Source organism: Lissotriton vulgaris, chromosome 6 (assembly GCF_964263255.1).
Source record: "Lissotriton vulgaris chromosome 6, aLisVul1.2, whole genome shotgun sequence".
Classification (NCBI taxonomy): domain Eukaryota; kingdom Metazoa; phylum Chordata; class Amphibia; order Caudata; family Salamandridae; genus Lissotriton; species Lissotriton vulgaris.
In genome coordinates, this window is record NC_141694.1 from 1,161,654,746 (window position 1) to 1,161,681,799 (window position 27,054).

The 27,054-nt window shown below is 43.4% G+C and overlaps 1 protein-coding gene across 1 annotated transcript in view; it reads right to left on the minus strand.

Annotated features, from left to right (window-relative positions):
- Positions 1 to 27,054, minus strand: part of RNASET2 (ribonuclease T2) — a 207,144-nt gene that overhangs the window by 138,361 nt on the left and 41,729 nt on the right. Inside the window, exon 2 of the mRNA XM_086927241.1 lies at positions 17,712 to 17,814. Within this exon, the coding sequence (XP_086783367.1) occupies positions 17,712 to 17,797 (86 nt within the window). The 5' untranslated portion in view covers positions 17,798 to 17,814. The remainder of the gene's footprint in view (positions 1 to 17,711; positions 17,815 to 27,054) is intronic.

Sequence of the window (27,054 nt, forward strand, 5' to 3'; positions counted from 1 at the left end):
TCCCATTTGTACGATAAAGCTTTTATAATGACACTTGAAGAAATCTGCCTTTCTTGATTGGTCACTCCGGATTTTTCACCTTTTGCTGGACCTTACATTTTTGCTGTCTTAAGACCTCTGTGCACTTTATCCTTTCTAACCAGCAGTAAAGCACTTGTGCTCTCTCTTTCAACATAGTTGAATTGGCATACTCCTAACTGGCCTACTTAACTTGTCTATAAATGTAAATGTAAATGTACAGGAATTTATATAGCGCAAATCACCGAACGGTTTCTAAGCGCTTGCTTAGGGAACCCGTCCTGGTATTCCCCTGTGAGATAACCCCGGCAGGGTATCCGCAAGGTGAAAGCCAGGCATCCCGCCGCGAGGGGCCGTTGTGGAGATTAAGCAAGCTATTGCCCAGAGTCGCAGAGTGTGAACCCGTGAATCGAGTATTCACCGGAGCGAGAATTGTAGAGTCCATGGACATTTTAGGACTCAAGACCCCGCCGAGCCGGGAATTGAACCCTGGTCCCGGGCTGACCTCTGCTTCCAGGTCTGCCTCCTCTAACCAGTGAGCCACACTTCTCCACATGTCCATGGTATGTGATGCATAGTAAACCCAGGGGCTGGAATGTAGGGCCATTAGTTGACTGCAGCACCAATTGCCCCATTCCCTACAGTGGAAGTGCAAACATGGCTTCAGGCCTACCATTGTAGCATGACTGTAGCAGTATGAAAAAACTTACATTTGGCCTGCCAAATTAAACCCCATTGACAGGTCACAACTTCCATTTTAAATATTAATGTCACTTTTATGTAGGCCTTGTAGCCAGAGGGCAAGGTGTTTAAAATGAGGACATTTTGTAACTTAATATTAACATATCCTTACAGTGACTAGCACCCTAAAGCTATTTTCGCTGTGGCAGGCCTAGCTGTCCTAAGTTGAAATTAAAATACTAATACTCTGTCTTGGGAATGGAACCAGCCAGAAAATAATTAAAATAGTTTTAATAGTTATTAGACACCCAATTCAATGATAAAGTTGGATTTTCCATAAATATTAAGGAAAAGTAACCCTTAGACAGTTCCCTGAATTAAGTTCCTGTGGGTACATTTTCATCGGCCACTACTTCTCCTAGGCAGTAATTAGACTTTGGTGTGAATAGGTGGGACATGCCTCCCAGGAGCAAACAAAAGGCTGACTTGAATGGGAGAGGACTCCTCCGGGCTCCACCAAATATCCTGGGTGGGGGCTGTGGGCATACTTTTTAACACTACAGTGTCAAACACTGCCTGAGTATCAAACCCTGCTGGACAGGTCTGCTGGATTCACATATACTTGAAAGGGGAGAGAACAGGATGCCAACACAAATTTTGTAGAGTCACTGTCTGGTTGCTGAAGAGCTCAGCTTTTGTCCTTCCAGACCCATGTCTCTTGGTTTATTGAGGTGCTATTCAAAGTGGAATTTAGAGTTAGGTGTGGGAGGACACTTGGATTACCAGGAGTACACTGCCTCCACACACCCCAGCCATCAGAGCACAAGTTTAGTGTGGCTGAAAACTTTCACCACCTTAAAAATATCCTAAATGGGTAGAGTTGGCCCCAAGAACTTTTACCTCATGGTTCGGGTGTGCCCAGGAGTCCCACCCATTTTCCAGTGTCAGATATAAATCAGGTACCTCAAGGCACCCACTTCAGAGCACTTCATTGACCGGAGGAAGTTCAGAAAAGGACTCGACCTGTGGTCTGTGACCGGAGAGGAACCTTGAAGTACTGAACCTGCTTCCTCTTGTACCCAGGGCAATTAAGTGGATCAAAGGGTCATAAAACTGACCACTTGTTCAAGCTACAGTCATACAAAAACCAGCAACAGGCCTTTTCTTGGAAGTACCAAGCGGGTCAGTGGCAACTGTCAGTTATGCGGACGACACACAACTAGTCGTCTCCCTATCCCACCCTAGTAAACAACCTGCGGACTTATTCAACTGCTTGACGCAGATACAAGGGTGGATGAATAACTCAGACTTAAAGCTGAATGGATCAAAGACGGACATCCTCCTTCTGGGCCAGAAAGGACTCACCTTCCCCCTGGACACCTGGACACCCTGTCTGGGTCCTCCCCCAGACCCAAAACAGGAAGTAAAAAGCCTGGGAGTATGGATCGAAACTGATCTTTCATTCACCACGCAGGCCAAAAAAGTAGCCGGTACCTGCTTCGGACTACTGAAATCTATGAGAAAGATCCTGCCCCTACTTCCACCCATATCACAAAGACTTCTTATCCAAGGCCTCATACTTTCCAGGCTCGACTATAGTAATGCAATCTACCTGGGCGCACCGGTAGCAACTTTAAATAAACTTCAGAAAATCCAGAATGCGGCGGCCCGGATCCTCACTAACACCTCGGCTAGAGCTTCAGCCAAACCTGCTCTGAAGCTCCTTCACTGGCTCCCAGTGAGGGGACGTGTGATTTTCAAAGTCCTATGCCTGGCGCATAAGCTACTGCAGAATCAAGGCCCTCCTATTCTGAGGAAATTTATAAAACCCTACAAAGCCCCAAGATCCCTTCGCTCAGACAAGGAGTCCCTTATCATTCTGCCCAGATTCAAGAAAGCCCGCTCGGTGGAAGACGCTTCTCGGTCCACACCGCACGCCTCTGGAACGCTCTCCCCCGAGATTTGAGAAAAGAACCCAACTACTTACGTTTCAGGAAACGGCTCAAAGCTCACCTGTTTCCTTAATTTTAACTCCCCCCATCTGAAACTTGTCCTCCCCCCTTCTCTGTAGCCGAACCCACAGAAGTAGGGTTCTTCAGCGCTGAGATACCTCAGGGTGACTACGCGCTCTATAATATTTTTTAATAATAACTGGACCAGGACTGTACTCTGCGGATTGCCGCTGCATGACACCCTGTGAATCTCTTCATGCCTCATCTGAGTTACTGGGAGGTTTCCAAGGGCACTCTTCCGGTAGATTAGGATTTGATGGGACTAAGGTTCTGATTTATATGATGGCTGAAGGGTTATTCCGTTGCAATGGAAACGGTAACTTACCGCCAATATAATTGTCTGCCCGCCCGATTTAATTGAGGTGGACCATTGGTGTAACCACAGCGGAGAGCATTCCGTCTCGGCCATGATTACACCCCTTCAACGTCCTAAGGGTCTTCGGTGATTGATCACTTAATTTAGATGGACCGACATACAGGTCAGTTCCAATGTCTGTCACAGGCTGGAAAACCTTGGTGGTAAGGGGCAGTGAAAACTGTCTAATACCCTCATTGCCAATGGAGATATCTCCCATGGAGAGGGTGAGCATTTTTTATTCCCAGAAAGAAAATCCTGCATTGGGATTTTCTTTTTTAATACAACTAATAAATAATGTTCACAGACAACTCAGTCATGTTTCTGGAGTTGTTTGTCAAACTTAAAAAAGCATTGGCAGTCATTCAGATTGCCCAGATCAGCAAAACCACGGAGGAACTCATATCCTACACTGGAGAAAAAGAACAAATGCTTTATTTAACAAGCATTTACAATGCAATGGTTTTGCCTTTGGAAAAGTTAGAGCTATTGGCATTGTAAATGACAAAATTTGTATTTATGTGTTGGTTTTGAAAACAGAAAAATAAATGGCATTGTCATTTACATTGTCATTAGCTTAATCTCTGCAGTACCTAGCACTCCATAGCACTCCCTAGCCCTCCCAGGACGTTTAGCCACCAAGGGAGCCAAACCTCTTATTCAGAAGGTGTGCCAGAATCAGTAGCGATAAAAGCACATTTGCAGTTAATGTGGGAGAAAAAGCCTTTCATGGAAATAAAATTTAACAAATGTATAATGTGCATGATGTAGCATCTAAATATTTTTTTAGATAGTACACCATGAAATGCAGTGTCCGTCAAGTGGGTGCATTGCTAATGAAGCACACATTTTAAGACGTCCCCATTTGAGAAGTGTTTGTTAAAAATAAAGTGTGTGATCTGTGAAATATGTTCTGAGCTTATTTTCAAGCTTTGAGCGATAAGAGTCAGTATGGCTCAGCTTTATGGAGTTGAATGAAGTCCGGCGTCAGTGAAGTCTGTGCCGTGGGAAGTGCTGGGGTACTTTTCCAGCTCCAAATTTTCATAATGTAAATTAAAAACAACTAATTCAAAAGAAAGGTGCACATTGGCACAAAGCAAATTTGCTGCAATAATGGGCTTAAATGAAGAATGTCATCACATATGACCTACAAACAGACATCATTGATTAAAATGAAGGTGGCGTCACATAACATATCCCCGAAATATTTTTAGTCTGTCATACCTACAAACGCAGACAAATTAAGAACAAGCATTGGCATAGCCAATAGGTCTCGATTTTTGGACCCTAAAAGTATTTAGTTATGCAGCAGAATATCCTTGATGCAACAACACCAACTGTTGCATCGCTAAACACTTATAAGGTCCCAAAGGCGAGACCTATTGGTTATGCCAGTGCTTGTTTTTAATACATTTATTTCTGGTACTGTAACTGGCACATAGATCGTATAGTTTATGAAGTGTGTATTTGGATAGAAGCATATTTAAAATATATAATAGTAATTGTATTAAAATATAAATTACTAGTTATATAGAAATATATACATGGAGGTGTTGAAATTGGTTGCTTTGCAATGAAAGCAAAGATAGGAATTAATTGTGTGTGAAGCCCCAGCACAGGTCCGGCAAAGGAGCAATGCCCCCCTTCCCTCTCCCCCCCTTCCCCCGGCCGGAGGAGGCGCCGCAGGAGCAACACACAGGTCTACAGCAGCACACGGCCAGACCCTGCAGTAGCACGCGGGCAGACCCTCCTGCAGCACACGGCCAGGACCTACAGCAGCACACGGCCAGGACCTACAGCAGCACACGGCGAGACCCTACAGCAGCACATGGTGAGATCCTACAGCAGCACACAGCGAGACCCTACAGGGAGGACACGGCCAGACCCTACAGCGAGCACACAGCCAGGACATACATCAGCACAAGTCCAGGACATACATCAGCACACGGCCAGACCCTATATCCAGCCACAGCCCGGCCCTACAGCAGCATTTTGTCCAGGGCCACATCGAGCACACACCAAGCCCCTCGCAAACCCCCGTGGATAAAACACACCAACCTGCCGACTCCCGATGGGGAGCACAGAGTGAGCCCCCAGGGCTCCGCCTGCAAAGCCCTGCACCCGGCGGCAGCTGGAAGCACCGGAGGGTGGCACCGCACCTCCGTGGACAAAGGTCACACCAGGACCAGGAATTGTGTATTGAGGCCCCTGGAGTGATTCATCGCGGCGAGACTGACAAAAGGTTTCTATGCGCTGTAAAGGATCGGCGCTAAAGGTGTATAGATGAGATCACGCGGGTGTATATCCCTCTTATTCTAAAACACGCTCATATGTACTAAACCTGTCTTCAAAGCACTATGTCACTCAAGCAGGGCTCCGCAGCGCTACATCAAGCACTACTAAAGGAGAAAATAATCATGTGCAGCGGAGACTTGGGGACAAGTGTAACGAGCAGTAGCAGCATATTGTGCCGGACAGGGGAGGGGGCGGGTGAACGGGCTCACGGACAGCAGGAGGGGGGGCGGGTTAACAGGCACACGGACAGCGGGGGGCGTCGGGCAGGCACACGGACAGCTTGGGGGTGGTCAGGAAACCGCCAGCGGGACAGGGACAAGACGGACAATGAACACAAACCTCGTTGTAAAAAAGAAAAAAAAAAGTACACGCCCACAGTGGCCACGTCTTCATGACGTTGCGGAGAGGGAAAGAATCGGCGGAACGCCCACCAATCGCCTCGGGAAATGATGGAGAGTTCTCTCTTCCAATGGCTAGCCTCCATTTATGGAGCTAGCCAAAGGAAGAGAGAGGCGGAACGAAGGCCACACTGTTGTAACATTAGATTTCGCCTGCGCCGAAAAGCTGCGCAGTGCGCAGCTTTCGACGAGGCGAAACCCAAAAATGGGATTTGATATTTTTTCAATTGTGTTTTTCCAAAAGATTTGTAGATCTGGGTTAATGAATAACTGCAATATAGCACACAGGTTAACACTAAAGTCCCCTGCCGATTATAATCACATCTTGAAGTCTGCCAAGCCTCTTTTTGTAGCACAAATCTCTCAAAAATTACTGAATGCATTAAAGCAAATCACTGAAACTGATCTGGAAGTTAGAGTTCCATGCAGTAGTTTCTGTAGTTGCAAGCAAACTTCCTACAAGTTAAAAATACATATATAAAACTTAAGCTTTGGTGCTTCGACAAAAAAAGTGCAAGCTCTTTGGATCACCCTGGGTACAAGCAGAACATGCTGGCGTCCAGTTGCCTACAGTCGACGACATTCATGATTTCAGAAGTTAAAGGCATTACCTGGCCTTTCAGAATGAGTACTCGTTCTTATGTCATAGCTACGGGTCTAGAGTACTAGATCCAGTCGAACAACAGCCTGTCAGCATAGGCTCATTGGTATGTTCAATAATGTTTAGTTTCAGGTTGAGAGTAAATAATGTAATATCTTAGCTCAGGAAAGGTAGTACAGAACTACCAAATTACTGCGATCTCACCCAAACAGGATTTCTTAGGAGGATCAGTCACTAAGGGAGCATCCTAATGTATAGAAGTAACTTTAAGGGTATACAACCGAGTGCAACACAGCAACTTAATTGCTTTAATGTAAGTAAGGTTCATTTGCAGTAAAGGAAATTTTGGTCGGATCACAATTGCATCACAAAAGGAAATTTGAAGGAAACCAGGCATGCTACTGTGACTTGTGTCATGTTGGTAACCATGATGTTGGAACTTTGAAAAGCTCCAACAAATCTTTTCCATATTAGACTCTTTTATACTCACAAGACTAACTAAAACAGGACTAATTGGGTATTTCTGTATAATCCAACAACATCGGATTCTGGAAAAATAAAATAATCAAAATGTCCATTTGAAAGACCTCAAGTTTGATCTTGTGCACCCTTACCTTGTTAGGGTTAGTAAATTAGCTGTAGGAAATAGTTGTTTTTTTGACTCCGGGTAGGTTAAATGATATGCCCAATTCAGACAATTAGTTTAGCACATTTAATTTCAAGACTTACTTTCAAGCACATTTCAGAATAACTGAACATCTATATGTTTAAGATTTTTCAGAAGCAATACTTTAGTATGAGAAATGTGCCATGTGAAGAACTGCCATTTTGTCTAACTAACGTCGGTGTATATTTTATTTCCATTAAAAGGCACATGATTGTGGTTAGCCTCCCAGGATAGACTACCTTGCAGGTTTTCTTTCCCGTTCCAGGGCCTATGAATGAATCAGAGTGAAGTTTTGCATGTGCTTGCCTGTGATCTACGAAAACATTCATTAAAAAGGTTCTACATATTACACTTTCTCAGCAGTGCTTTACCATTGGCTTTTGTAATTACCATAGATGTTTGCATTGTGAAAGTAGGTACGCACAACCACGTTATTCACGTACCAGACCAGAGCAAATATGTGAAACTAAAATAAGTTAACCAAAACAAATACTTAGGAGCTATGCTCTCAGTAGGCTGCGCACGTGAAGCCTTCCTTCTTACAGCGCCCAGACACCCGCTGGGAGCGCGCTCTGCACTTGAAGACCAAAATACATATCAAAAGGGAAGTACGGTATGAAAACTTCCCTTTTCGTGGCAGACGGGGCACCAGGAGGCGGGTAAGCAAGTAAATAGCAAAATAGCAAATGCATAGCTTCTTTAAAGAGCAGAGGCCCATAGCAGGCAGTGTGAAACAAAACACGTGATTTGGTTCCACACTGCAAGGAGAGGGTGTGAATGTGTCATTACGGCCAGTGCTGCTGACAATGGAATGGGGAAAAAGTTTCCAGTCTTGCTACCCAAAGCGCTCCAATACTTTCTGTCGAGGTTGCTAGAAAAACCGTAAACGAAATTAAACTTTCACATCAAACAAAAGGCAAATTTGTTTAACCAATCCTCCTTTTTATTCATCAATCACAAATGAGGCCACCTTCAACTACACGAGTTCAGGCTTTTCACTGTACAAAACAACTCGGGTTAGATTTAATTACCTATAAAGTCGCTCCATCTGTAATTATAACCCAGGCCACATATAGGGTGCAGCACGACTCCGGACTTTCATTCTAGTTCAATAATATCTTGTTTCTCAGTTCATGCTTAAAAACTCTAACTCTTGCTAAATACTACACACATATTCTAATGTATCAAGATGAGGTGCTTTGGCGTTTAATTTTTTTGAATCCTGAAGACACCTCACCATCTTCTAACATTATCTGTGCTGCATAATTGACATGCCACATATTTTCAAGGCTTGGCTCGTGAATGGGCCCTTAGAGCCAGATCCAGGCCCCTGGCTCAGCGTTCCCTGATAATATGTTGGTTCACCCACTTCTCTGCCTTGCACCATCGTCGGGGCCTCTGGAATTATGCGTCACGAAAGGACAAAATTATGCAGCAGGGTGATATTACGTGGCAAGAAAAAGCAAGTTACCCAGCTTAATGCAGCACATTTTGCGACAGTACTTACTTTATTATTTTGACATTTCACACATGCCAACACTATCTGGGCAAATGTTTCACCTCACTAGTACAGATTTAACACCCACACACAACAATAAGCAACACAAAAGGTGACCTGTCAACCTTGGCGAAAGGTCTTCCACTCTGCAGCAATACGGGCAGTCCGGGAACTTGTTATCCATTCAAGTTACAAGCAATTTTGGGGGTTAAAATCTGCAAATCAAATAATACAGCAGATGATGGATTATGTGGCAAATCCATATTCATGAGGAAAAGGCGATAGCAGCAAAATCTTAGAATTCCAGTGGCCCTGGCCTAAGTACAAGGATCTGAGGGTTCTGCCAAGCATTGGTTTTGTACTGGAAAGGGATCCTTTCATTACAAAAAATATCCTTTAAGATTTTTTCCGCTATGCGTGTGCTGTGCAGTGCAATACATATGCACAGTTTAAAAAACATGGAGACTTTTAAGTTGCTTCACTGTTATGCCTGCCTTGAGGAGACATAATTTTTTATTTTATTAGATAGGGATTTGCCTCAAAAAGCTCGGGTGGTTGTATCAGAACGCCCATGTGCCACCGATGGCTCCCCCACCCCCCCCCCCCCACCCACCCCCCTTAATGCAAAATAGCACAATTTATGGCATTTGGCTACTTTGGGTTACTGTGGGCAACTTTCCTACACAAACCATGATTTGCTTAGGAAAGTAAATCCATTCACAACACTGTATGTTGGTTTTGTGTCACGTTTGTGATACAAACTCAGCACAAAGTTTTAATACATCTGGATCAGACTCTCTGAACAGCTACTTGTCAATATCAAAAGGACAATTTGGGTTCTGACTTCAAGTTAATGTAAAGTTTGCAAAGTTGTTGTACTGTGTAAAATTAGAAGCCACTGAAGAGCCCAAAGAGAAGGGGACCCTGAACCATGAGAGAAAACTGGTTTGCGTCTGGCATTGAGCATGCCAAACTTTTGTAGGCATGGTCTGGGCAGTAAAGAAGTTCTAAACTTGCTCCAACAGTTATCATATAGTTATGGTTCTTGAAGAGTGGTAACTCATAACATTTACAAACAGCGAATATTTCAGGGGTGACTATAACTGTAGCCGCGCCAATTTGCCTAACTGCACATTAGTGTTTTTATCAAAAGGATAGGTCAATTTTCACTCTCTCTGCTGCACCTCATATTTATCTGCAGCGATGTTCACAAAATAATGTTTGAAGCATGTCACTGAACTTCATGCCATTCACCCAACAGTTCCCATACAGGATACACTACTGATAACATTCTTATCAACCATGCAGCCCAAAGGAGTGCCCAGAATCACATGGCCAATCAAAATATCTCACAGCTTTGTCCAGAGTATTAGGCACTAATCAAATACAAAAAGACCAAACAACCACATCAGTATTCCTGTCTATAGCCATCACAAGTGGTGATGTGTGGATGTAGGCCTCTAAGTGGTAGCAAGGGTGGTGGGATACCTGGCGCTGGCTGCCTGCCCCATTAATTACCTTTTGACGATTATAGAGGAGGTGAGCCAAACAGGGCCAAGGATACAGTGAGTACCACCGGCGATGTTAACATGTGATTTTAGTCACAGGCATGGCTATTTTTACTGCCGGCACGTCAAAGGCACCACGGCCCAGACATGCAAGAGGCGCGGTCTTCTCTGCACTGGCTGCAGTTTATTTAACATCTGAGACACAAAGGGGGATGGGAAGAATGCCTGCAATAAGTCTAACCACTGGCAGTCACTCCAGGTAGCATTTCAACCTATTCTTCCTTTGCCTACCAAGCCACCTCAGTCTGGCCACAGTCATATGAAAATTTGTCTTAAACCTGCTCCCATTGGAACAGTCCACTCTGAACTGCCAGGCCAAATCCTCCATGAAATAGAGCACAAGGAACCCAAGACCGGTTTCAGTTGGGTATAGCTTGGTTCCAGTGGCACAGTGAGCATAGGGCCCACGTCTGCGTATACCCCTGGTCACTTAGTGCATTACATCAAACACACAATAATTGATGGGAGGAGTGCTTGCAGTAGGTCTAACCAATGGTAATCACTCAGAGTAGCATTTCAAACAATTGTCCTTTTGGCCTCTAGGTTTGGACACAGACATATGCAAATCAGTCTTGACCCCCCCTCCAATAGGAGCATTACAGTCGGAACTGCCCGTTCAGGTCCTCTCTGAACCAGAACACAAGCAACCCAGGTCTCTTCTTCTGGGAGGGGTTGGTGATGAGTCTTTGCCACAGAGAGCGAAACCGGTTGCAGAAAGGCACAGGTAAAACTCAGAACAGAGGCTATAGTGCAGCAGAGGCCAAACAGCCATTCAATGGGTTTGTGCATGAGCTTGTCATGAGGTAAACAAGAAGACAAGGAGACCGTGGGAAAGTTGATGGATGAGGTGAAAATGATTCAGAAAAGGGGGTGGTGATGGACAGAGTATCTGAATTAAGCAGAACACTCCTACCCAGTCCAAAGTTCAGGGCTTGATCCATCACCGTTTTTTAGCTCACTGCACCATCCCAGCTCAGAACCTGGCTAAATGCAAATTAGTCTGTCCCTGGCCCAGTGCATCATGTTCATCACCACCCCCTTTTCTGAATCGTTTTTGGCCACTATAGGTGTGGCAGGGTATACTCAGACATGAGTCCCTTGCTCACTACACCATCAGGGTTCAAGCAAGCCGGGCCGACGACGGCAGAAATGCCAGAAACCGGTCCACGGAAGCTTGTCTCCTTTCCAGTGAAGAATTAGCTTGGTAGTCTGGTCTGCCCTGTTCCCATGATGCACTGGGCCAGGGACAGACTAGTTTGCATGTGGCCAGGTTCTGAGCTGGGATGGTGCAGTGAGCTAAAAAACGGTGATGGATCAAGTCCTGATCTTTGGACTGGGTAAGAGTGGTCTGCTTAATTCGGACACTCTGTTCATCACCACCCCCTTTTCTGAATCATTGGATGAGGTGAAAAGGCAGCAGAAACAAAGAAAAACAAAAGGGTGGAATGAAATAGAGGTGGATAAAACGAGGTTGGGAGGAGGAAGGCAGCTATGGAGGAGAGATATTAAGGAGGGAAACAATGGAGGGGTAAGACTGGGATATGAAATAGAGAGAAATAAGAGGAGAGACATGGAAATAAAATAGGAAAGAAAGACTGGAGAGTAGAGAAAAGATAAGAACGGGGATTAGAAAGTAAGAAATGATACTGGATAGGAAAGGAGAGAAGTAGGAAGGACAGAAATAATAGAAAGATGGAGATATAAGTCGATTTGGGCGTGTGAGGTTGAGGGAAGATTTGAGTGTAGAGAGAAAAGGATGCATGTATGAAGGGGATGAGCTATGTAAGTGAGATAGAATAACGAAGAAGTGAATAAGCAAGAAAGAGGAGTGAAACATAGAAAGGAGAGGAAAAGGCAGGGAAAAGAGAAGGAAAGGGTGATAAAACAACCAGACAGGGGTAGGTAGAACAAGAGGTGACAAACAAAGAGGTTCAAGCCAGGGAGAGGAACAAGATGAGAGAGAAGCACAATCAAGATAAAGATTTAATAGAGTAAGGGTGAAATGAGAGAGAACAGGGTGATTAAAGAGTTTGTGGGAGAGAGAAGAGTAGAACTTAGATTGAAGAGAGGAGACAAAATGAAGGAAAAGTTGAGCAGAGAGGAAATAGAGAAAGAAAAGTGGAAATGTCAGGAAGAGCACGGAGAGAGAAAAAAAGCTAAAATACACATTTTAAAAAAAGAGGAATGTGTTGTTTCCTGCCGGAATCTTGATGTGGAATTCCATGCATCTGCATGGAATCTCATAGGGGGCAGCATTCTCTCCTTGGGACCTGGGGGTTCTGAGAATGTTGGTGTTTGAAGGCCAGTCCGTTTGAGTTCCTGACAGAGCTGGATGAGGTGCAATCTGTAGCTTGAAAATAAACCACATACTGAAATCAAGCCATGGCTAAGCTTTTACTTCTGTACAGAGGGCAATAAGAACATGCTACGAAATCAAGTGGAAGTGAATATTAGGTTGTTGCTTATTTTCAGTGCATGCAGCCTTAACTACAGTGCACAAAGCACCTTTATTGCCGCACACAGAGGAAAACAATTAGGGGGAACATTGCTTAAGAGTGAAATTCAATTTGAAGGTTAAGTCTAAAAGATGTGACATTACAGTGTTCATCTTGATACCCTTTAAAACCTGGCCAATACCATGAGCAATACTATACATTACATTACCAAGTGTTTTTAGGTCTCGCTGAACCAACGCGCATGTGTTGTTCTGCGAGAGTATAGTGGGCAAAACAGCTCTTGAAACCAGCGAGGATTGTCTCCAATGTATGCGAGTTACTCAAGCGCAACGCTTCCCCATCGCGCGCTTGAGCTCACTTCTTAATCACACCCCATATGGTGTTCCCTCCCACTCGCACTCCCGCCCGGCCCCCCCCGATCCCCAGCAATGCCAAGAGCTTGTTTTCTTCACGCTTGCTCTACAGCCCTTGAATTCACTTGACTCTGCAAGGCTCCGAATGGGTTAATAGCTCACCCTCTCTGCTTGGCCCAGCCTTAGCTAATCAGCTGTAGCTAATCGGAAATACCCCGAGGCTCATTGAATCGCTGCACAAGCTGTCCGGCAGCCGGTTTTGACAGAACACACTGCATCAGCCCGTCCACCAGAGAAGCCGGAAGGTAGCTCTGCTCTTCGCATTCAGGATGACTTATGCGCTCCTGTACATGTGAGATTTCTGCAGCACTGTTCCTCCCTTGTAATGTAGAGCGCCCACTCCCAGCCACATATGCCCACTATAATTAAACCTATATCCACAAGGCACTATTGATATGCTGCATAACCTTGCGTGCGTAAGGGATTAGCTGACGCCTGAGTGAGCCTCTCTCCCTCGTGCAGCCCATACTATTTGGAACAAACACACGCTCCCATACGCCAAAGTGCCTCTTCATTTATTTATTTTTATTCCCAACTGCCTTATTAGTCCTTAACTAATGTTCCGGTCTTCTTAGTCAGCGCTATTCACTGGCGGCTGCAAGACACAGCAGGAGCTAATTATCGACCCTTTTCCTAGTAACAGATCTGACGCCCCCTGCGGCCATCAAGTATCAGGTGTATCAATGTCCATGAGTGGGGTGCTCTGTGCTTGATTATAAATAGAGTTTGTCTCTGGGGCCGTGTGCGCCAAGCATTGGTGTGCACAGGGAAGCGCTTGTTCCAACGAGGCGCTATTGTGATAAAAGTTTAAGACACAGTCAATATACACCGTGTTCTGTTTCCGACACTGCATGACGTGTCAGGCGATAATACACATCTGACATGGAAAGCAGCTGAGAAATGATTACTCGTTGCACGCTGTTGTGTTTCCAACCTCTCCTCGGACCGCGTGAGGAGAGAGGGCATAACAGTCGGGGCCAGCCTCCCCGTCCCAGATGGCATCGGCCGAGAGGCATTGGCAGCCCGGCCCATCCTGCCATTCAACAGAGAGCATCAGCAGAGAGGCCTCAGCAGCTCAGCCTCCCTCCTGCCCCCCACCTTCGGGCAGCATCAGCAGAGGGGCCTCAACAGCCCAACCCTCTCCTGCACCATACTGCCTTCAGACAGCATCAGCCGAGAGCCATAGCTGCCAAGGTTTCAGATTGTTTGTGTGTGACATTTTCATAACTTCACTTTAATTCTGAGTGGCATTCAGCGATTATGAGTGACACTTTGTTGCAAGCAAAATAAAGAAGAGGGAAACATCAGAAATTACATATATTTTTCAAAAATAAATTGACTGCTTCAGGTGACATTCGACATCTTCAAATCGTAAATAAAAAAAAAAGGCAAGGCATACGTCATCACACTAGGCCGCCATATACTTCATCACGCTGTTGTTTTTTTGCTGCTGCTCTACAGAATTGGCAAAGCAAATACTTTCACAAGCATTTGCCAAAGCTTGTTTTGTTTACGTTGGGTGCCGGGTTAATTAACCCGTTCTATGCTGCCGTCGGCCATTGGCCGATGGCAGCACTACCTCCCCAGTGCTGCCGTCGGCCAATGGCCGACGCGGCCCCGCCCGTTTTGCAGAAGTGCTGCACTGCCGCGAAATCGCGGCAGCATGGAAGGGGTTAATGTTCATGTTTTGTTTACTCTGCTTCCCATTACAGCCAGTGGTCACACAGCATTTCGAACAAACAATATAAATTATAATATAGAAGGCAGAGATGACTAGCAGCATTGTCAGACTTGTTTTCTTCAAGTTGTCCCCTTAATTTAAGTGTAAGGCTTGCAAATTAAAATAAAAACATAGATAAGAACGGAAAGACAAGCCCCTTTCACGTGCCCCTGGTTGTAAAAGGAAGTGACACATAGGTTGAACGCTTACAGCACATGTTGTGAACATGAAAGTGACAATGCGGAAACAAAGCGGCTGTCTGCTCTGGAGTCTGCAGAGATCTTATCGGCTCTATAACCGTCTCCACCACAAATGGGCCCCAAACACTGTTGATCGCACAAAGTGGCCATATGTTAAAGTGATGTTGACACTAATAGATGTTTTCCACTTTGAATTCTCACAACTCTGCCCAAGAAGAGAAACGTTTTCCTTTCAAACTGATTTGCCCGATGCTGTTCTATTCACTTTAATCCTGAATGTGAATTCCTGCTTGCATACAATAATATTGTATTTGTGCACACAAACGAAATGGATGTGTTCCTAAAAAGCAGGGAATACATACATGAAATAAATGCACATTTGAATCGTTCATTAAGGATAAAAGCATATTTGCAAATTAATTTGACAGAGTGCCTGTGTCCACCAGGGATGCCTTGAGGACAAATAGCTGGGCTTTCAGAAACTTTATCCAAAACACGACTTGCTCATGATATGAATGTGTTTTTTTATGAGTGCTTAAGTTCATTGTGTTTTGTGGCTAGGAGATAACACACGCACAAATCTAGTCAGGCGCAAATGCTATTTCAAAGTGTTTGTATATTGAAGTCAAATCGTTTTCCATCAACAAGCACATTTTCAATGTTACTTCACATTGTGACATGAATGGCAACAAATAGCTGTGTTAAGAGATATAAGAGATATAGGGCCATATGTATCATCATGACCATTTGCGATATCTAAATAGCGATTTTTAAGGAATCGCTATTTAGAAATCGCAAAATGGTATGTATGTAGGAAATCGCTTCTTTTTAGCGATTCCTTAACATTCCTAAATTGCGATTAGCAAATTGCTAATCGCAAATTTCCCATTCATTTCTATGGGCCAGGAGGCCCATAGGAATGACGGGGAAATTTGCGATTAGCAATTTGCTAATCGCAATTTAGGAATATTTTCAAGGGTGCAGGGGTGTCACAAGAACACCCTGCTGCACCCCTGAAAATTACATGTGTGGGCATATGGCACACATACATGCCCTAAGGGCATGTATGAGCGTCATATGGCACATTTGGATTTTAAATTAATTGCTTTTTTAAAAGAATTCGCAACTTACCACCAACTAGAAGTTGGTGTTAAGTTGCGAATCTTTATGGGCATTTTTGAATTAATTTTCCTTTGATACATTGCATTTAAGGAATCGCACAATTTGCGATTCCTTAAGTGCAATCGCAAAATAAGGAATGGCAAATTTTGTGATTCCTTATTTTGCTGCCAAAATGTTTCATACATACCGTTTAGCAAATTAGCATTCGCAAAGGCCGAAATTCTGCAAATATATGGCCCATATTGTTTGCATTAAGAGATATATTGTTTGCAACCACTGATTACAGAATATGCAGCCCTTCATGTGTGCGGTCTGTGTGCAGACACACATTTATAGCATATCTAGTTTTAAAAGCCACCATATTTTTCGTATTTTCCACTGGCAGTGAGCTGCTCTTTAAGCAGGAGCTTCCCTTGCCACTGACACTGTCCCCAGCCCTTACAGCGTATCTGAAATGGCAACATGGAATGTTTTACTTTTACTAGAAGGCACCACCGTTTTCAGCTTTTACAGTGGCAGTGAGTTGCACGTCAAGCAGGCTTTGCTATTCCGCTAATACTGCCCCAGCCCTTCCAGACTTTCCAACTCACAATCCATCTACACATAATACCAGTACACTCAAAATCACATAATTACTATCCATATAATGCCACTGCACACTATGTCACATAATTCCACTACACACATCCACTCCACATCACACATTTACCCGTCACACAATTCCACAACTAACAATTCCAACCCAACCTACATAATTCCACACTACATACATGTACGGGGACACCTCCACATCACTCAGTGACACCACCACATCACTCGGGGACACCACCACATCACTCGGGGACACCACCACATCACTCGGGGACACCACCACATCATTCGGGGACACCACCACATCACTCGGGGACACCACCACATCACTCGAGGACACCACCACATCACTCAGGGGCACCACCACATCACTCAGGGGCATCACCACATCACTTAGGGGCACCACTCTGGGGCACCACCACATCACTCGGGGACACCACCACATCACTCAGGGACACCACCACATCACTCAGGGACACCACCACATCACTCAGGGACACCACCACATCACTCAGGGACACCACTGCACCACTCAGGGACACCACCGCACCACTCAGGGACACAACCGCACCACTCTGGGGCACCACCACATCACTAGGGGACACCACCACATCACTCGGGGACACCACCACATCAATTGGGGACGCCATCACATCAGTCGGGGACGCCACCACATCACTCGGGGACACCACCACATCACTCGGGGACACCACCACATCACTCAGGGACACCACCACATCACTCAGGGACACCACCACATCACTCGGGGGACACCACCACATCACTCAGGGGCACCACCACATCACTCAGCCCAACCACATCATCACTCAGCTCCACTACAGCACTGTCCTTGCTTGCTACCAACAAGCATTGCCATAGCCAATAGGACTCGCATTAGGAAAGTGGAAGCTATTGCCTTTATGACTAACAATGCTATTAATTTATATATTTTCAAAGTCAACACATATTTTAAAAAAATTGTCATTTACAATACCAATAGCTCACACTTTAATAATGCGAGACCTATTGCATTGCAAATGCTTGTTAAATGGTTGTATTGAGCAGCATGTGCCAGTCAGATCAGACATCTCTGAAAAATACAAAAATAAAGCTTACGTTCGGGAATCCTTTGTATATGAATCTCCAGGATGGAAAGCCAGGCAATAGAATGCCAGGAGACAAACTGCAACATGATACTTCATGGTTGTCAAACCTATGGCTGAAACAAAGAGAATAAACGAGCAAGTAGGTGAGTAAAGCAAATACTGCATTATCAAAATACCTTAAAATATTACATAATTGGTGGAAAGAAACAAGTTTATCTCATTTGAAGTGCGCTTTTATAGCACACTCTGGACACATTCACAGAAAAGATGCAATCAAGATGAAACAAATATAATAAAATAGAAAGTTTATTTTTAAAAACAATTTTTTAAATCAAAGTGGGAAGATACGGAATATCTTCCAACACTTTAGTAGCATTTTTGCTTATGCATGTTACTAGTTCCAGCAGCTTCATCATCTTACAAAACAAACCTGAGGCAAAGTGGACTAAAACAGTGTATAACACTCTAATGGAGCCGACATCACCCACACCCATGACATCAGTCAAGACCAAATTTCCCATATTAAAGATAGGGTAACAGCAAAGCCGTAAGTTCAGAGAAATACCACTAAAGGGAATAGGATTATGTGGAACATGCAGAAGCAATAGTTGGGCAGATTTATAATTCTTCGGAGCAAAGCAGAGCAGATACCACATTTGCTGCGCTGTTTTGTGCAAAATGGAGAAAACAGTGACGAGCCATTATATTAACAAGCATTGGAATAGCCAATAGGTCTAGCCTTTGGGACCGTATAAGTGTTTTGTCATGCAACAGTTGATGTTGTAGCACCAAAGATATTGTGCTAAATAACAAAATACTTATAAGGTCCCAAAAGCGAGACCTATTGGCTATGTCTGGGTAGATGTAGTTAGTTAATACGTTCCGCCTAGATCGTTTATACAGGTAGGGTACAGCTTTAAAAAAAAGTGTAGAGCTAGATGGTTGTTTGAAAACAGCATATTATTGGTGCTGTTTATCCTATGTATCCTAAAGGGGTGTCTTATATTATAAGGATAAATTCTATCATTGGGCCTCGATGTGCAGAAGTTTTAAAAAGTGTTTATGTTGTATAATTGAACTTATGAAAACAAAAATACACATTTATTACTATCAAATGAAGTGTTGCCCCAGGACTGATTTGTGATTGGGACGTCACAGAAAATAACTTTAACCAATGTAAATAAGTTCCAGAAATATGGTGTAAATTCCAAAGCATTTTGGAATTTTACAGTAGCCGGACAGTTAGCACCTGGTCTGCAATGTCTAGGTCAAATCTGAAGCAGCCCAATGTCAAAATTAAGTAAAAGGTAAAGATAACTGAGAAGCCATGAATGGTACAGTGTGACCTTAGGCTGCTGAGTTCCATCCCAGAGTCAGACGGTTCAAGTGGGCACGTCACATGAGACACTTTTCATTAATCTATGGGTTTTTAGTCAAAAACGCAATGGATAGTAGGATTTATTTTTACCACAAACACCAAATGTTAAAAAGAAAAACTAAGATCTGGAATCCAAGGGAGCAAAAAAATAGGTTGGATGAAGGTGACAAACAAGAATGGGGAGGGAAGGCAACTTGACGTTTTTTTGGGGGCAGGGTGCAGAGCCCATCGTTCTGTGCAACCCTCTTGGCGGGTGAGAATTAAACTCACCGCATTCGTAGCGGCACCGTCGCAGGCTTGTGAATATTGGATGTGGGGGTTGTAGGATCAGAGGGAGGGAGGGAAACGTGGGAATCAGTCTACACCTTTAAACTCCCCTGGGGGGGGGCTCGGCTGTCACACATAGGTCAGGATTGACCTATTTGCCAGTAAGGGAGGGGGGGAGGGGAAGAGGGAGCTGGGGGGGAGTTAGGGGGGGCACAGGGCACGGCACGACACATAAGAGAGAGATGTAGCTTAGAAAGGGCATTTGCAAAAATGGGGGAACAGTTAGGGCAGCGAAAATTCAAAAAAAATTCAAAGGAGGTAATATAAGTAATAATGTCACTGGAGAATTGCTAAGATGTTGGACAAAATTATGGCTCCAATGCATACGAGACTGTAGGTGGGAAAAGTTATATGATAAGTTAAATTATGGGTGTTAGATGTGTAACATGGAATGTTTGTGGTTTAAATGATCCTCAAAAAAGAGCAAAAATTTCGGTAGCCTTGAAACAAATGAATGTGGATTTTGTATTTATCCAGGAAACACATATTATGGTAACACAAACACACTTTCTTAGTCATTTAGGATTGCATTTATTAGTACATTCAAGTGAAGGGGTTAAAAAAAGAGGGGTAGCTATCCTAGCTACAATTAATAATACCTTGACTAGGAAGAAAGCACAGGATAAATGGGGAAGATGGGCCATGGTTGAGTGTTTTAAAGATGGGGAGTGGATAACGCTTGTAACTGTATATGGCTCAACGGAGGATGACCCCGAGATTTTTCAATTCTTAGATGTGGAGTTAGCTACCTGGGCGCCGAAAATTATACTGGCAGGTGACCTTAATATAAATGGAGCAGATGGATTAGGATTGGGTTCTTTTGGAAAATATAAAGGGCGGAAAAAGAGAGTTAATCAGGCACTACATAGTTTAGTCTTAAATAACGCTCTCTCAGATGTATGGGGGAAAAAGAGACTGGATAACAAAGGTTTTACATATTACTCAGCCCCACGCCGAACATGTGCAAGATTGGATTATTTTTTTGTCTCAAGTACTACTATATCAAACTCAAAGATTGAAAGGCTGCCACGGATCCTTAGCGATCATAACCCCTTAGTACTTACAATGGTAACAAAAATAAGTGCTAGACAATATACAAATTGGACCTTCAAAGAGGGCTGTTAAAAGAGGATAAATAGGTTATTTCCCGGGGGCGTGGCTTACGCGCCGGCGTGTGATGGCGCTGCCCGTGTGAGCTCCGTGACGACGCGGGAATCCTTCCTGTTTTACTGGTGTTTTCTCTTCACACGGACACCGGCAAAAGTCATTTCCACACGGCGGAACATGGTCCCCGTGTATTGCGAGCAGCAGCGGCGCCCGTAATTGCCGCTTTGACATCTTTTGCATCGCTGCTTCTTTTCCAAGCACCGGGACGCGGGCGGCCGCCATTTTGTGCCGCCGCGCTCGCGTCCCGTTTTATGGCATCTTCAACACCGTGTCAGCTCGTCTGCTGCTTCCACAGGTCATGTTCAGACAAGGTATGTCCTTAAAACTGCGCACCATGCTTCCATTGCATTTTCGTGACTGTTGGCGCCAGAGTTCTCCTCAGCATCTTTATTTCTGCTAGCAATACTTCTCGGCGGCCATTTTGAGGTGCTATCTGCGCAATGCTCCATACCTACCTTTCTTACACCATTAACCCTCCGTGGCACACCAAATAATTCCCTTGGGTCTCATAATCCATGGACGCTCTGCTGTTTATTTGCCACCTTATTCCTGGATGGTTTTTTGGCTGTGCATACTGATTTTTGCTGCCTCTCGACGCCTGTCTTATAGGTTTGAAATATTGCTTCTCCAGTGCTACCTATCACCTCGTATAGGACCTCTTTTTTCAAGTACTTTCTACACCTCTACATTTAGGGTCTCAAAACTTTTACTATTGCGGTTTGGCTTCCATTCCTGCGGTCCTCCTAGTTTGCCCCTCTGTTGGCATCATGTCTCAGGACGCAGGCCATACGAGAGCGTCTGTCACCGGAACAAAACCAAAACGCCCTAAGAATGACCCTCCATCCCCAATTCGCACCTCTCAGAACCCAGTGCTGGACTCCATTTTAGAAGAGGTTCGTGGCCTACAACCTTTCATGGTGGCAACTAATGAGAAGCTAAAACAGATAGAAGACAGATGGGTAGTCATGGAAAACAAAGTCCTGCAACTAGAACAACGCATCAGTGACGTCCAGGATGTCTCTACAAAAATTCCTATTCTTGAAAAGGAGATACAGCAGTTGAAACTTCACACAGAGGACCTTGAGAACCGTAACAGGCGGAATAACATCCGTATTTATGGTGTTCCGGAGTCCCTTGGGGAGGGCGATATGGTGACCTTCGTCCGCAAACTCCTCTACGAACTTTTGGATCTCCAACCAGAATCTAGCCCTCTAAACATACAGCGTGCTTATCGTTTGGGACGACCAACGTCTAACCCGGCCAAACCCAGAGGTATCATCCTGCTTTTTCTGGAATTCACCGAATTGATGACTGTTCTTAAAGCTGCAAGAGCAAAACGTCGCCTCATTTGGTCGGGCCACACTATCTTCATAGCCCAGGATTTATCGAATGCTAAGAACGCACGTCGCAAGGAGTTCCTCAATCTGCGTCCACGCATGAGGGAACTAAGCATCCAATATGGAATCCTTCATCCTTGTCTCTGCAAAATAACCCACAATGGTCGTTCTCGTACCTTTGATGATCCACAGAAGCTTCGAGAGTATCTACTAACCGTCTCTACTACCACGATGGACACTAATGACTGAAACTAACTCTCTTCTATTTTTTGCAATCACTTTTCTTATGTCTTGACGTCTGTTGTGGCCTTGTCCCGGTCTCTTTCTTGTCATCTTTTGCTACGACTTTCCTTCTTATTGATTATATCCTATCTATATTCCCGCGTTTTCCTCGCTCTGTAGGGTAGGCGCCCGCGTTGGCGTCTCCATGCTCCCATTACCTAGGTCTTCTCTTTTTTCTCAGATCTGGCGTCTTTGCCTTGATCTGTTTCTTATCTATTTCCTTCTTTTTCTTTCCTTTCTTTTTCTTCTCCTTTTCACAGGCCATTTATGTTTATCCCTTGCTCATTTATGTTCCATTCTCTTCTTTGTGTCCCTTATTGCCTTTCTTATTGCGAACTCTAGTACTCCTCATTGTTACTCCTCACTCTTCTTATTGATTGTAATGCTCCTTCATATATTGTTTCCCTATATTTACCCGATTTGTATTGCTAACATGTTTGTCTCCATTGTCTCTCCTTATAGTTCCTTACCTGCAGTGTATTGGACCCAGTTGTTACCCTCCTCCCTTGCCTTCCATCATGTGTAACTTTGTAACGTGGAATGTACGTGGTCTCGGCAACCCAGTTAAACGTCAAAAGGTATTGTCCCACTTATCCAAGTTAAATGCTCAGATTGCTTTTCTCCAAGAAACGCATTGTACAGATGTCAAATCGCTGAAGCTTAAGAGGGCTTGGGTGGGTCAAGTTGTATTTTCTCCTGCGATTGATAAAAAAGGAGGTGTTGCTATATTATTTCGTAAAGGTTTGGATGTTCAAATTTTATCGTCTCAATCGGATGCTGAAGGTCGTTGGGTTATGTCAAAAGTGTCTATACAAAACAAAACTATGGTGCTCCTAAATATTTATGGTCCTGTCCGACCAGACCCTAAATTTTGGACTGATATCAAAATCCTCATTTCCTCTATTGACTGCCCAAACATTGTCCTAGCTGGCGACCTTAACCAATGGTTAGACCCCTTTTCGGATAGACTATCTTCCTCCAAATTCCAGCCTGATAAGACACATAAATCCTTCCAATCAGCCATTGCCTCCCGCCCCCTCTTCGACGTGTGGAAAACTTGTAATCCAAACTCACTCGAATATACATTCTACTCTAATGTTCACCACACCAGGTCCAGAATTGATTATATTCTAGTCAGCAAATCCCTTCTCCCTGCGATTCAGAAATCTGAAATTGGTTCCATTTTCCTTTTGGATCATGCACCTGTATATGCCACTTTTGACCTGGCCCACACCTCCTCCTCTTTCAATCGTTGGATATTTAACACTTTCCTTCTCTCCGATTCTGTATTTATGTCTAAAGTTAAAAGTTTCATCTCTGAATACTTCTCCCTCAATTTACCCCAAGACACGTCAGTTTCAAATAATTGGGATGCTTTTAAAGCTACATTGCGAGGTTTCCCAATCTCTTATGTATCTAGGAAAAAGAGACTCAACAGGGACAAATACACCGCCCAACTCTCCAACATTAAGACCCTAGAACACTCTTACTTCTCGTCCAAGAATCCTGACGCTCTCCTCCAACTTATTAAAGCCAAATCTGAACTTAATAAAATTGCCACAGTTGAAGCTTGCAACACCCTCTTGAAGGTTAAATCTAAATTTCATGGAGGTCAGAATAAAGCGGGGAAAATGCTAGCAAATTATCTTAAAATTAAATCTGAGCGAAAATCAATTGGCTCTATTCTCAATGAAGAAACCAATACAAAGGTTTCCTCTGATGAGGATATTGCACAGGTTTTTCATAATTATTATAAACTCCTGTATACTGATGATACACATCCTGGTGATGATGATCTCTCCCGTTTCTTCGAAGACCTTCCTCCTCCCCCTTCTCTCCCTACAGAATTCCATCAATTAGAATCTGACATTACCCCTCAGGAAATTCTCAAGGCAATTACCTCCCTCAAGAAAGCGAAAGCCCCTGGTCCAGATGGTCTCCCAATTGAATTTTACGCCAACATGCACTCCATTTTTGTCCCCCATCTTTTACAACTTTTTAACTCCTTTATTGCAAATGCTAAAGCATCTGGCTCATTTTTGGACGCCCTAATAATCATAATCCCCAAACCTGACAAAGACCATTCCATGTGTAAAAATTATCGTCCCATATCCCTTATTAATTACGACTGTAAAATTTTTGCCAAAATTTTAGCGGCCCGCCTCGAATCCCTCATTCCTCTGCTAATCACAACCGATCAAGTTGGCTTTGTGAAAGGTAGACTTGCAGCTGACAATGCCCGTGTTTTTGCCAATATTATTTCCCACAGTAATCGATTCAAAGCCCCTCTAGCTGCCCTCTCCCTAGACGCTGAGAAAGCGTTTGACCGAATTAATTGGAAATTCATGTTTAAAGCATTACATTGGTTTGGGTTTGGTCCCCACTTCATCTCCCTGGTTAAATTACTTTATTCTGCTCCCCGTGCTAGTGTTTTTGTTAATAATCAATTCTCGAAATTTTTCCCCTTATCCAGAGGAACAAGGCAAGGTTGTCCTCTTTCCCCTTTACTCTTTATTCTTTGTCTTGAACCCTTGCTTATTAAAATCCGCTCTAACCCTCTCATTCAGGGATTCAAACAGTCCTCGATTGAGACAAAAATTTCGGCCTATGCCGATGATGTCTTGGTCTACATGGCTAACCCTGTCTCTTCCCTCCCTCCATTTTTAGAAGAAGTCCATTTATACTCATCTGTTTCTGGTTATAAACTTAATCTCTCTAAAACGGAGGTCCTCCCTCTCAACTCTTCTTGTTATCAATATATGTTTGCATCAACTGATTTTGCATGGTGTCCCTCCAAGATCAAATACCTGGGTATTTGGTTCTCCTCTACCCTGCGTGACACACTCAAACTGACCTTTACCTCCCTTACCCAAAAAATTCAATCGCTCCTTCAATTATGGTCTCCTCTTTTCCTTTCATGGTGGGGTCGTTTAGACACCATCAAAATGATGATTTCCCCACATATTTTATACACTGTATCCATGCTTCCTGTGAAAATCCCTAAATTGTATTTTAATAGGTTAAACTCCATCTGCTCCAAATTTTTGTGGAATAATAAAAGACCTCGTATTGCTTTACATAAACTCATACGCCCTAAATCTGAAGGTGGGGTTCGCTTCCCTGATTTCCAATCGTACCATTCTGCCTTTTTAATAAAACAAGCCTTCTCATTAGCGTTCGATTTTAATGATACCCCTCTGCCCAGATGGATCGCAGTTGAACGGTCCTTATTAAAGGATTTTACTTTTCAACAATCCCTTTTCATGTCAAAGTGTTCATTCTTGACTACACACCCTGTACTGAAATACTCACATACACTACTGCACAATATATTCTCGAAAGACTCGTCTCCCCTACAAACTTTTCTTTCCTCCAGTATATGGTATAACAAATATCTTAAGTACAAGGGTAAATCTTTCTATTTCAAGTATTGGAAAGAAAAGGATATTATGTTTGTCTACCAATTTTTTTCCGATTCATCCATTATTTCATTTGATGTAATGCAAACTAAGTTTGATTTACCTGTACAGTGTCGCAAAGAATTTGACATTATTACCTCTGCCATTTTGTCTCACCTATCTAGCCTTCCTACTTTTGATCTCCTTCCTTACCTTACTCCTTCCACCCCTCTATTTCCTATGTTCACTCAACAAATACCCAAAGCTGCTCTGATTTATAAACTGTTATTAGATAATGTTGGCCTTCGGCCTAAAACCGTTACTGAAATTGTTTGGGAAACTGATTTATCTTTCTCGTTATCTGTTGATGTTTGGGATCGATTATGGTCTAAACTGTTTAAGACTTCAGTTTCGGCCCGTATTACTCAGTCACTTTTTTTTCTTTACCATAGAGCTCTTTTTACCCCTGTAAGCATTACAAAATTCTCCCCTTCCTCCTCACCCCTTTGTTGGTCATGTTCCTCTAACCCAGGCACACTCAAACACCTCTTATTTGACTGCCCACCAGTTCTTACTTTTTGGACCTCAGTTTGGAAATATTGCATGCGTATTTTTCATTTCTCTGAACCATTTTCACTGTTGCATATTTTTTTAGGTTCCCTATCTGATGTTTTGGACTTACATTCGTATAACGCTAAATTGTTTGATCTTTTCATTGCAACTGCATTCAAAGTAATCTTATCTTGCTGGAAGGATAACTCTAAATTGTCTGTGCAGACATGGTGGAATTTTGTATGTGATGAGCACAGAATTGCAATTGCTTCTTCTTCCTCTGTCGCCTTAAAAATTAAATTTGATCTTACCTGGCTACCTTTTTCTAACTTCTTATCCTCTTCTCCCCCTCCCTAACCTTTCCTTCCTTTTTTCTTTCTCTCTCCCTCTTTTTCTCTTTTCTTTTCTCATCTTTCTTTCTCTCTACGATTTTCTTCCATTACATAATTTTTCTAACCTTTTTTCATCTCCAATTATCTTTCATGATTATCTCATATTGATTTTGTTTTATGTCATGTTGTTATATTATGATGTACTATTTCTTTTACACACAATAAAACTTTATTAAACTGAAAAAAGAGGATAAATATATAGAACATATGAATAAATGGATTAGTGATTTCTTTTTTTTAATAGGGATACCGCGGAATTGGGGGTGGTCTGGGATACCTTTAAAGCAGGAGTACGGGGGGAAACGAAGAGTTATAATTCTTATAAAAGGAAACGGATGCAGTTGAGGAATCTAGAGTTATCCGAGAAGGTACTCAAGGCAGAGGAGAATTTAGAAAAATGTCTTTTGACTGGGAGTCAAATTGATAAGGCTCTGATAGAACTAGTGAAAGCAAAAGGCGAGGCAGAGAGCGATATAGCTAGCAAAGCAGCGAAAATTTACAATACTAAAAGGGAGAAGTG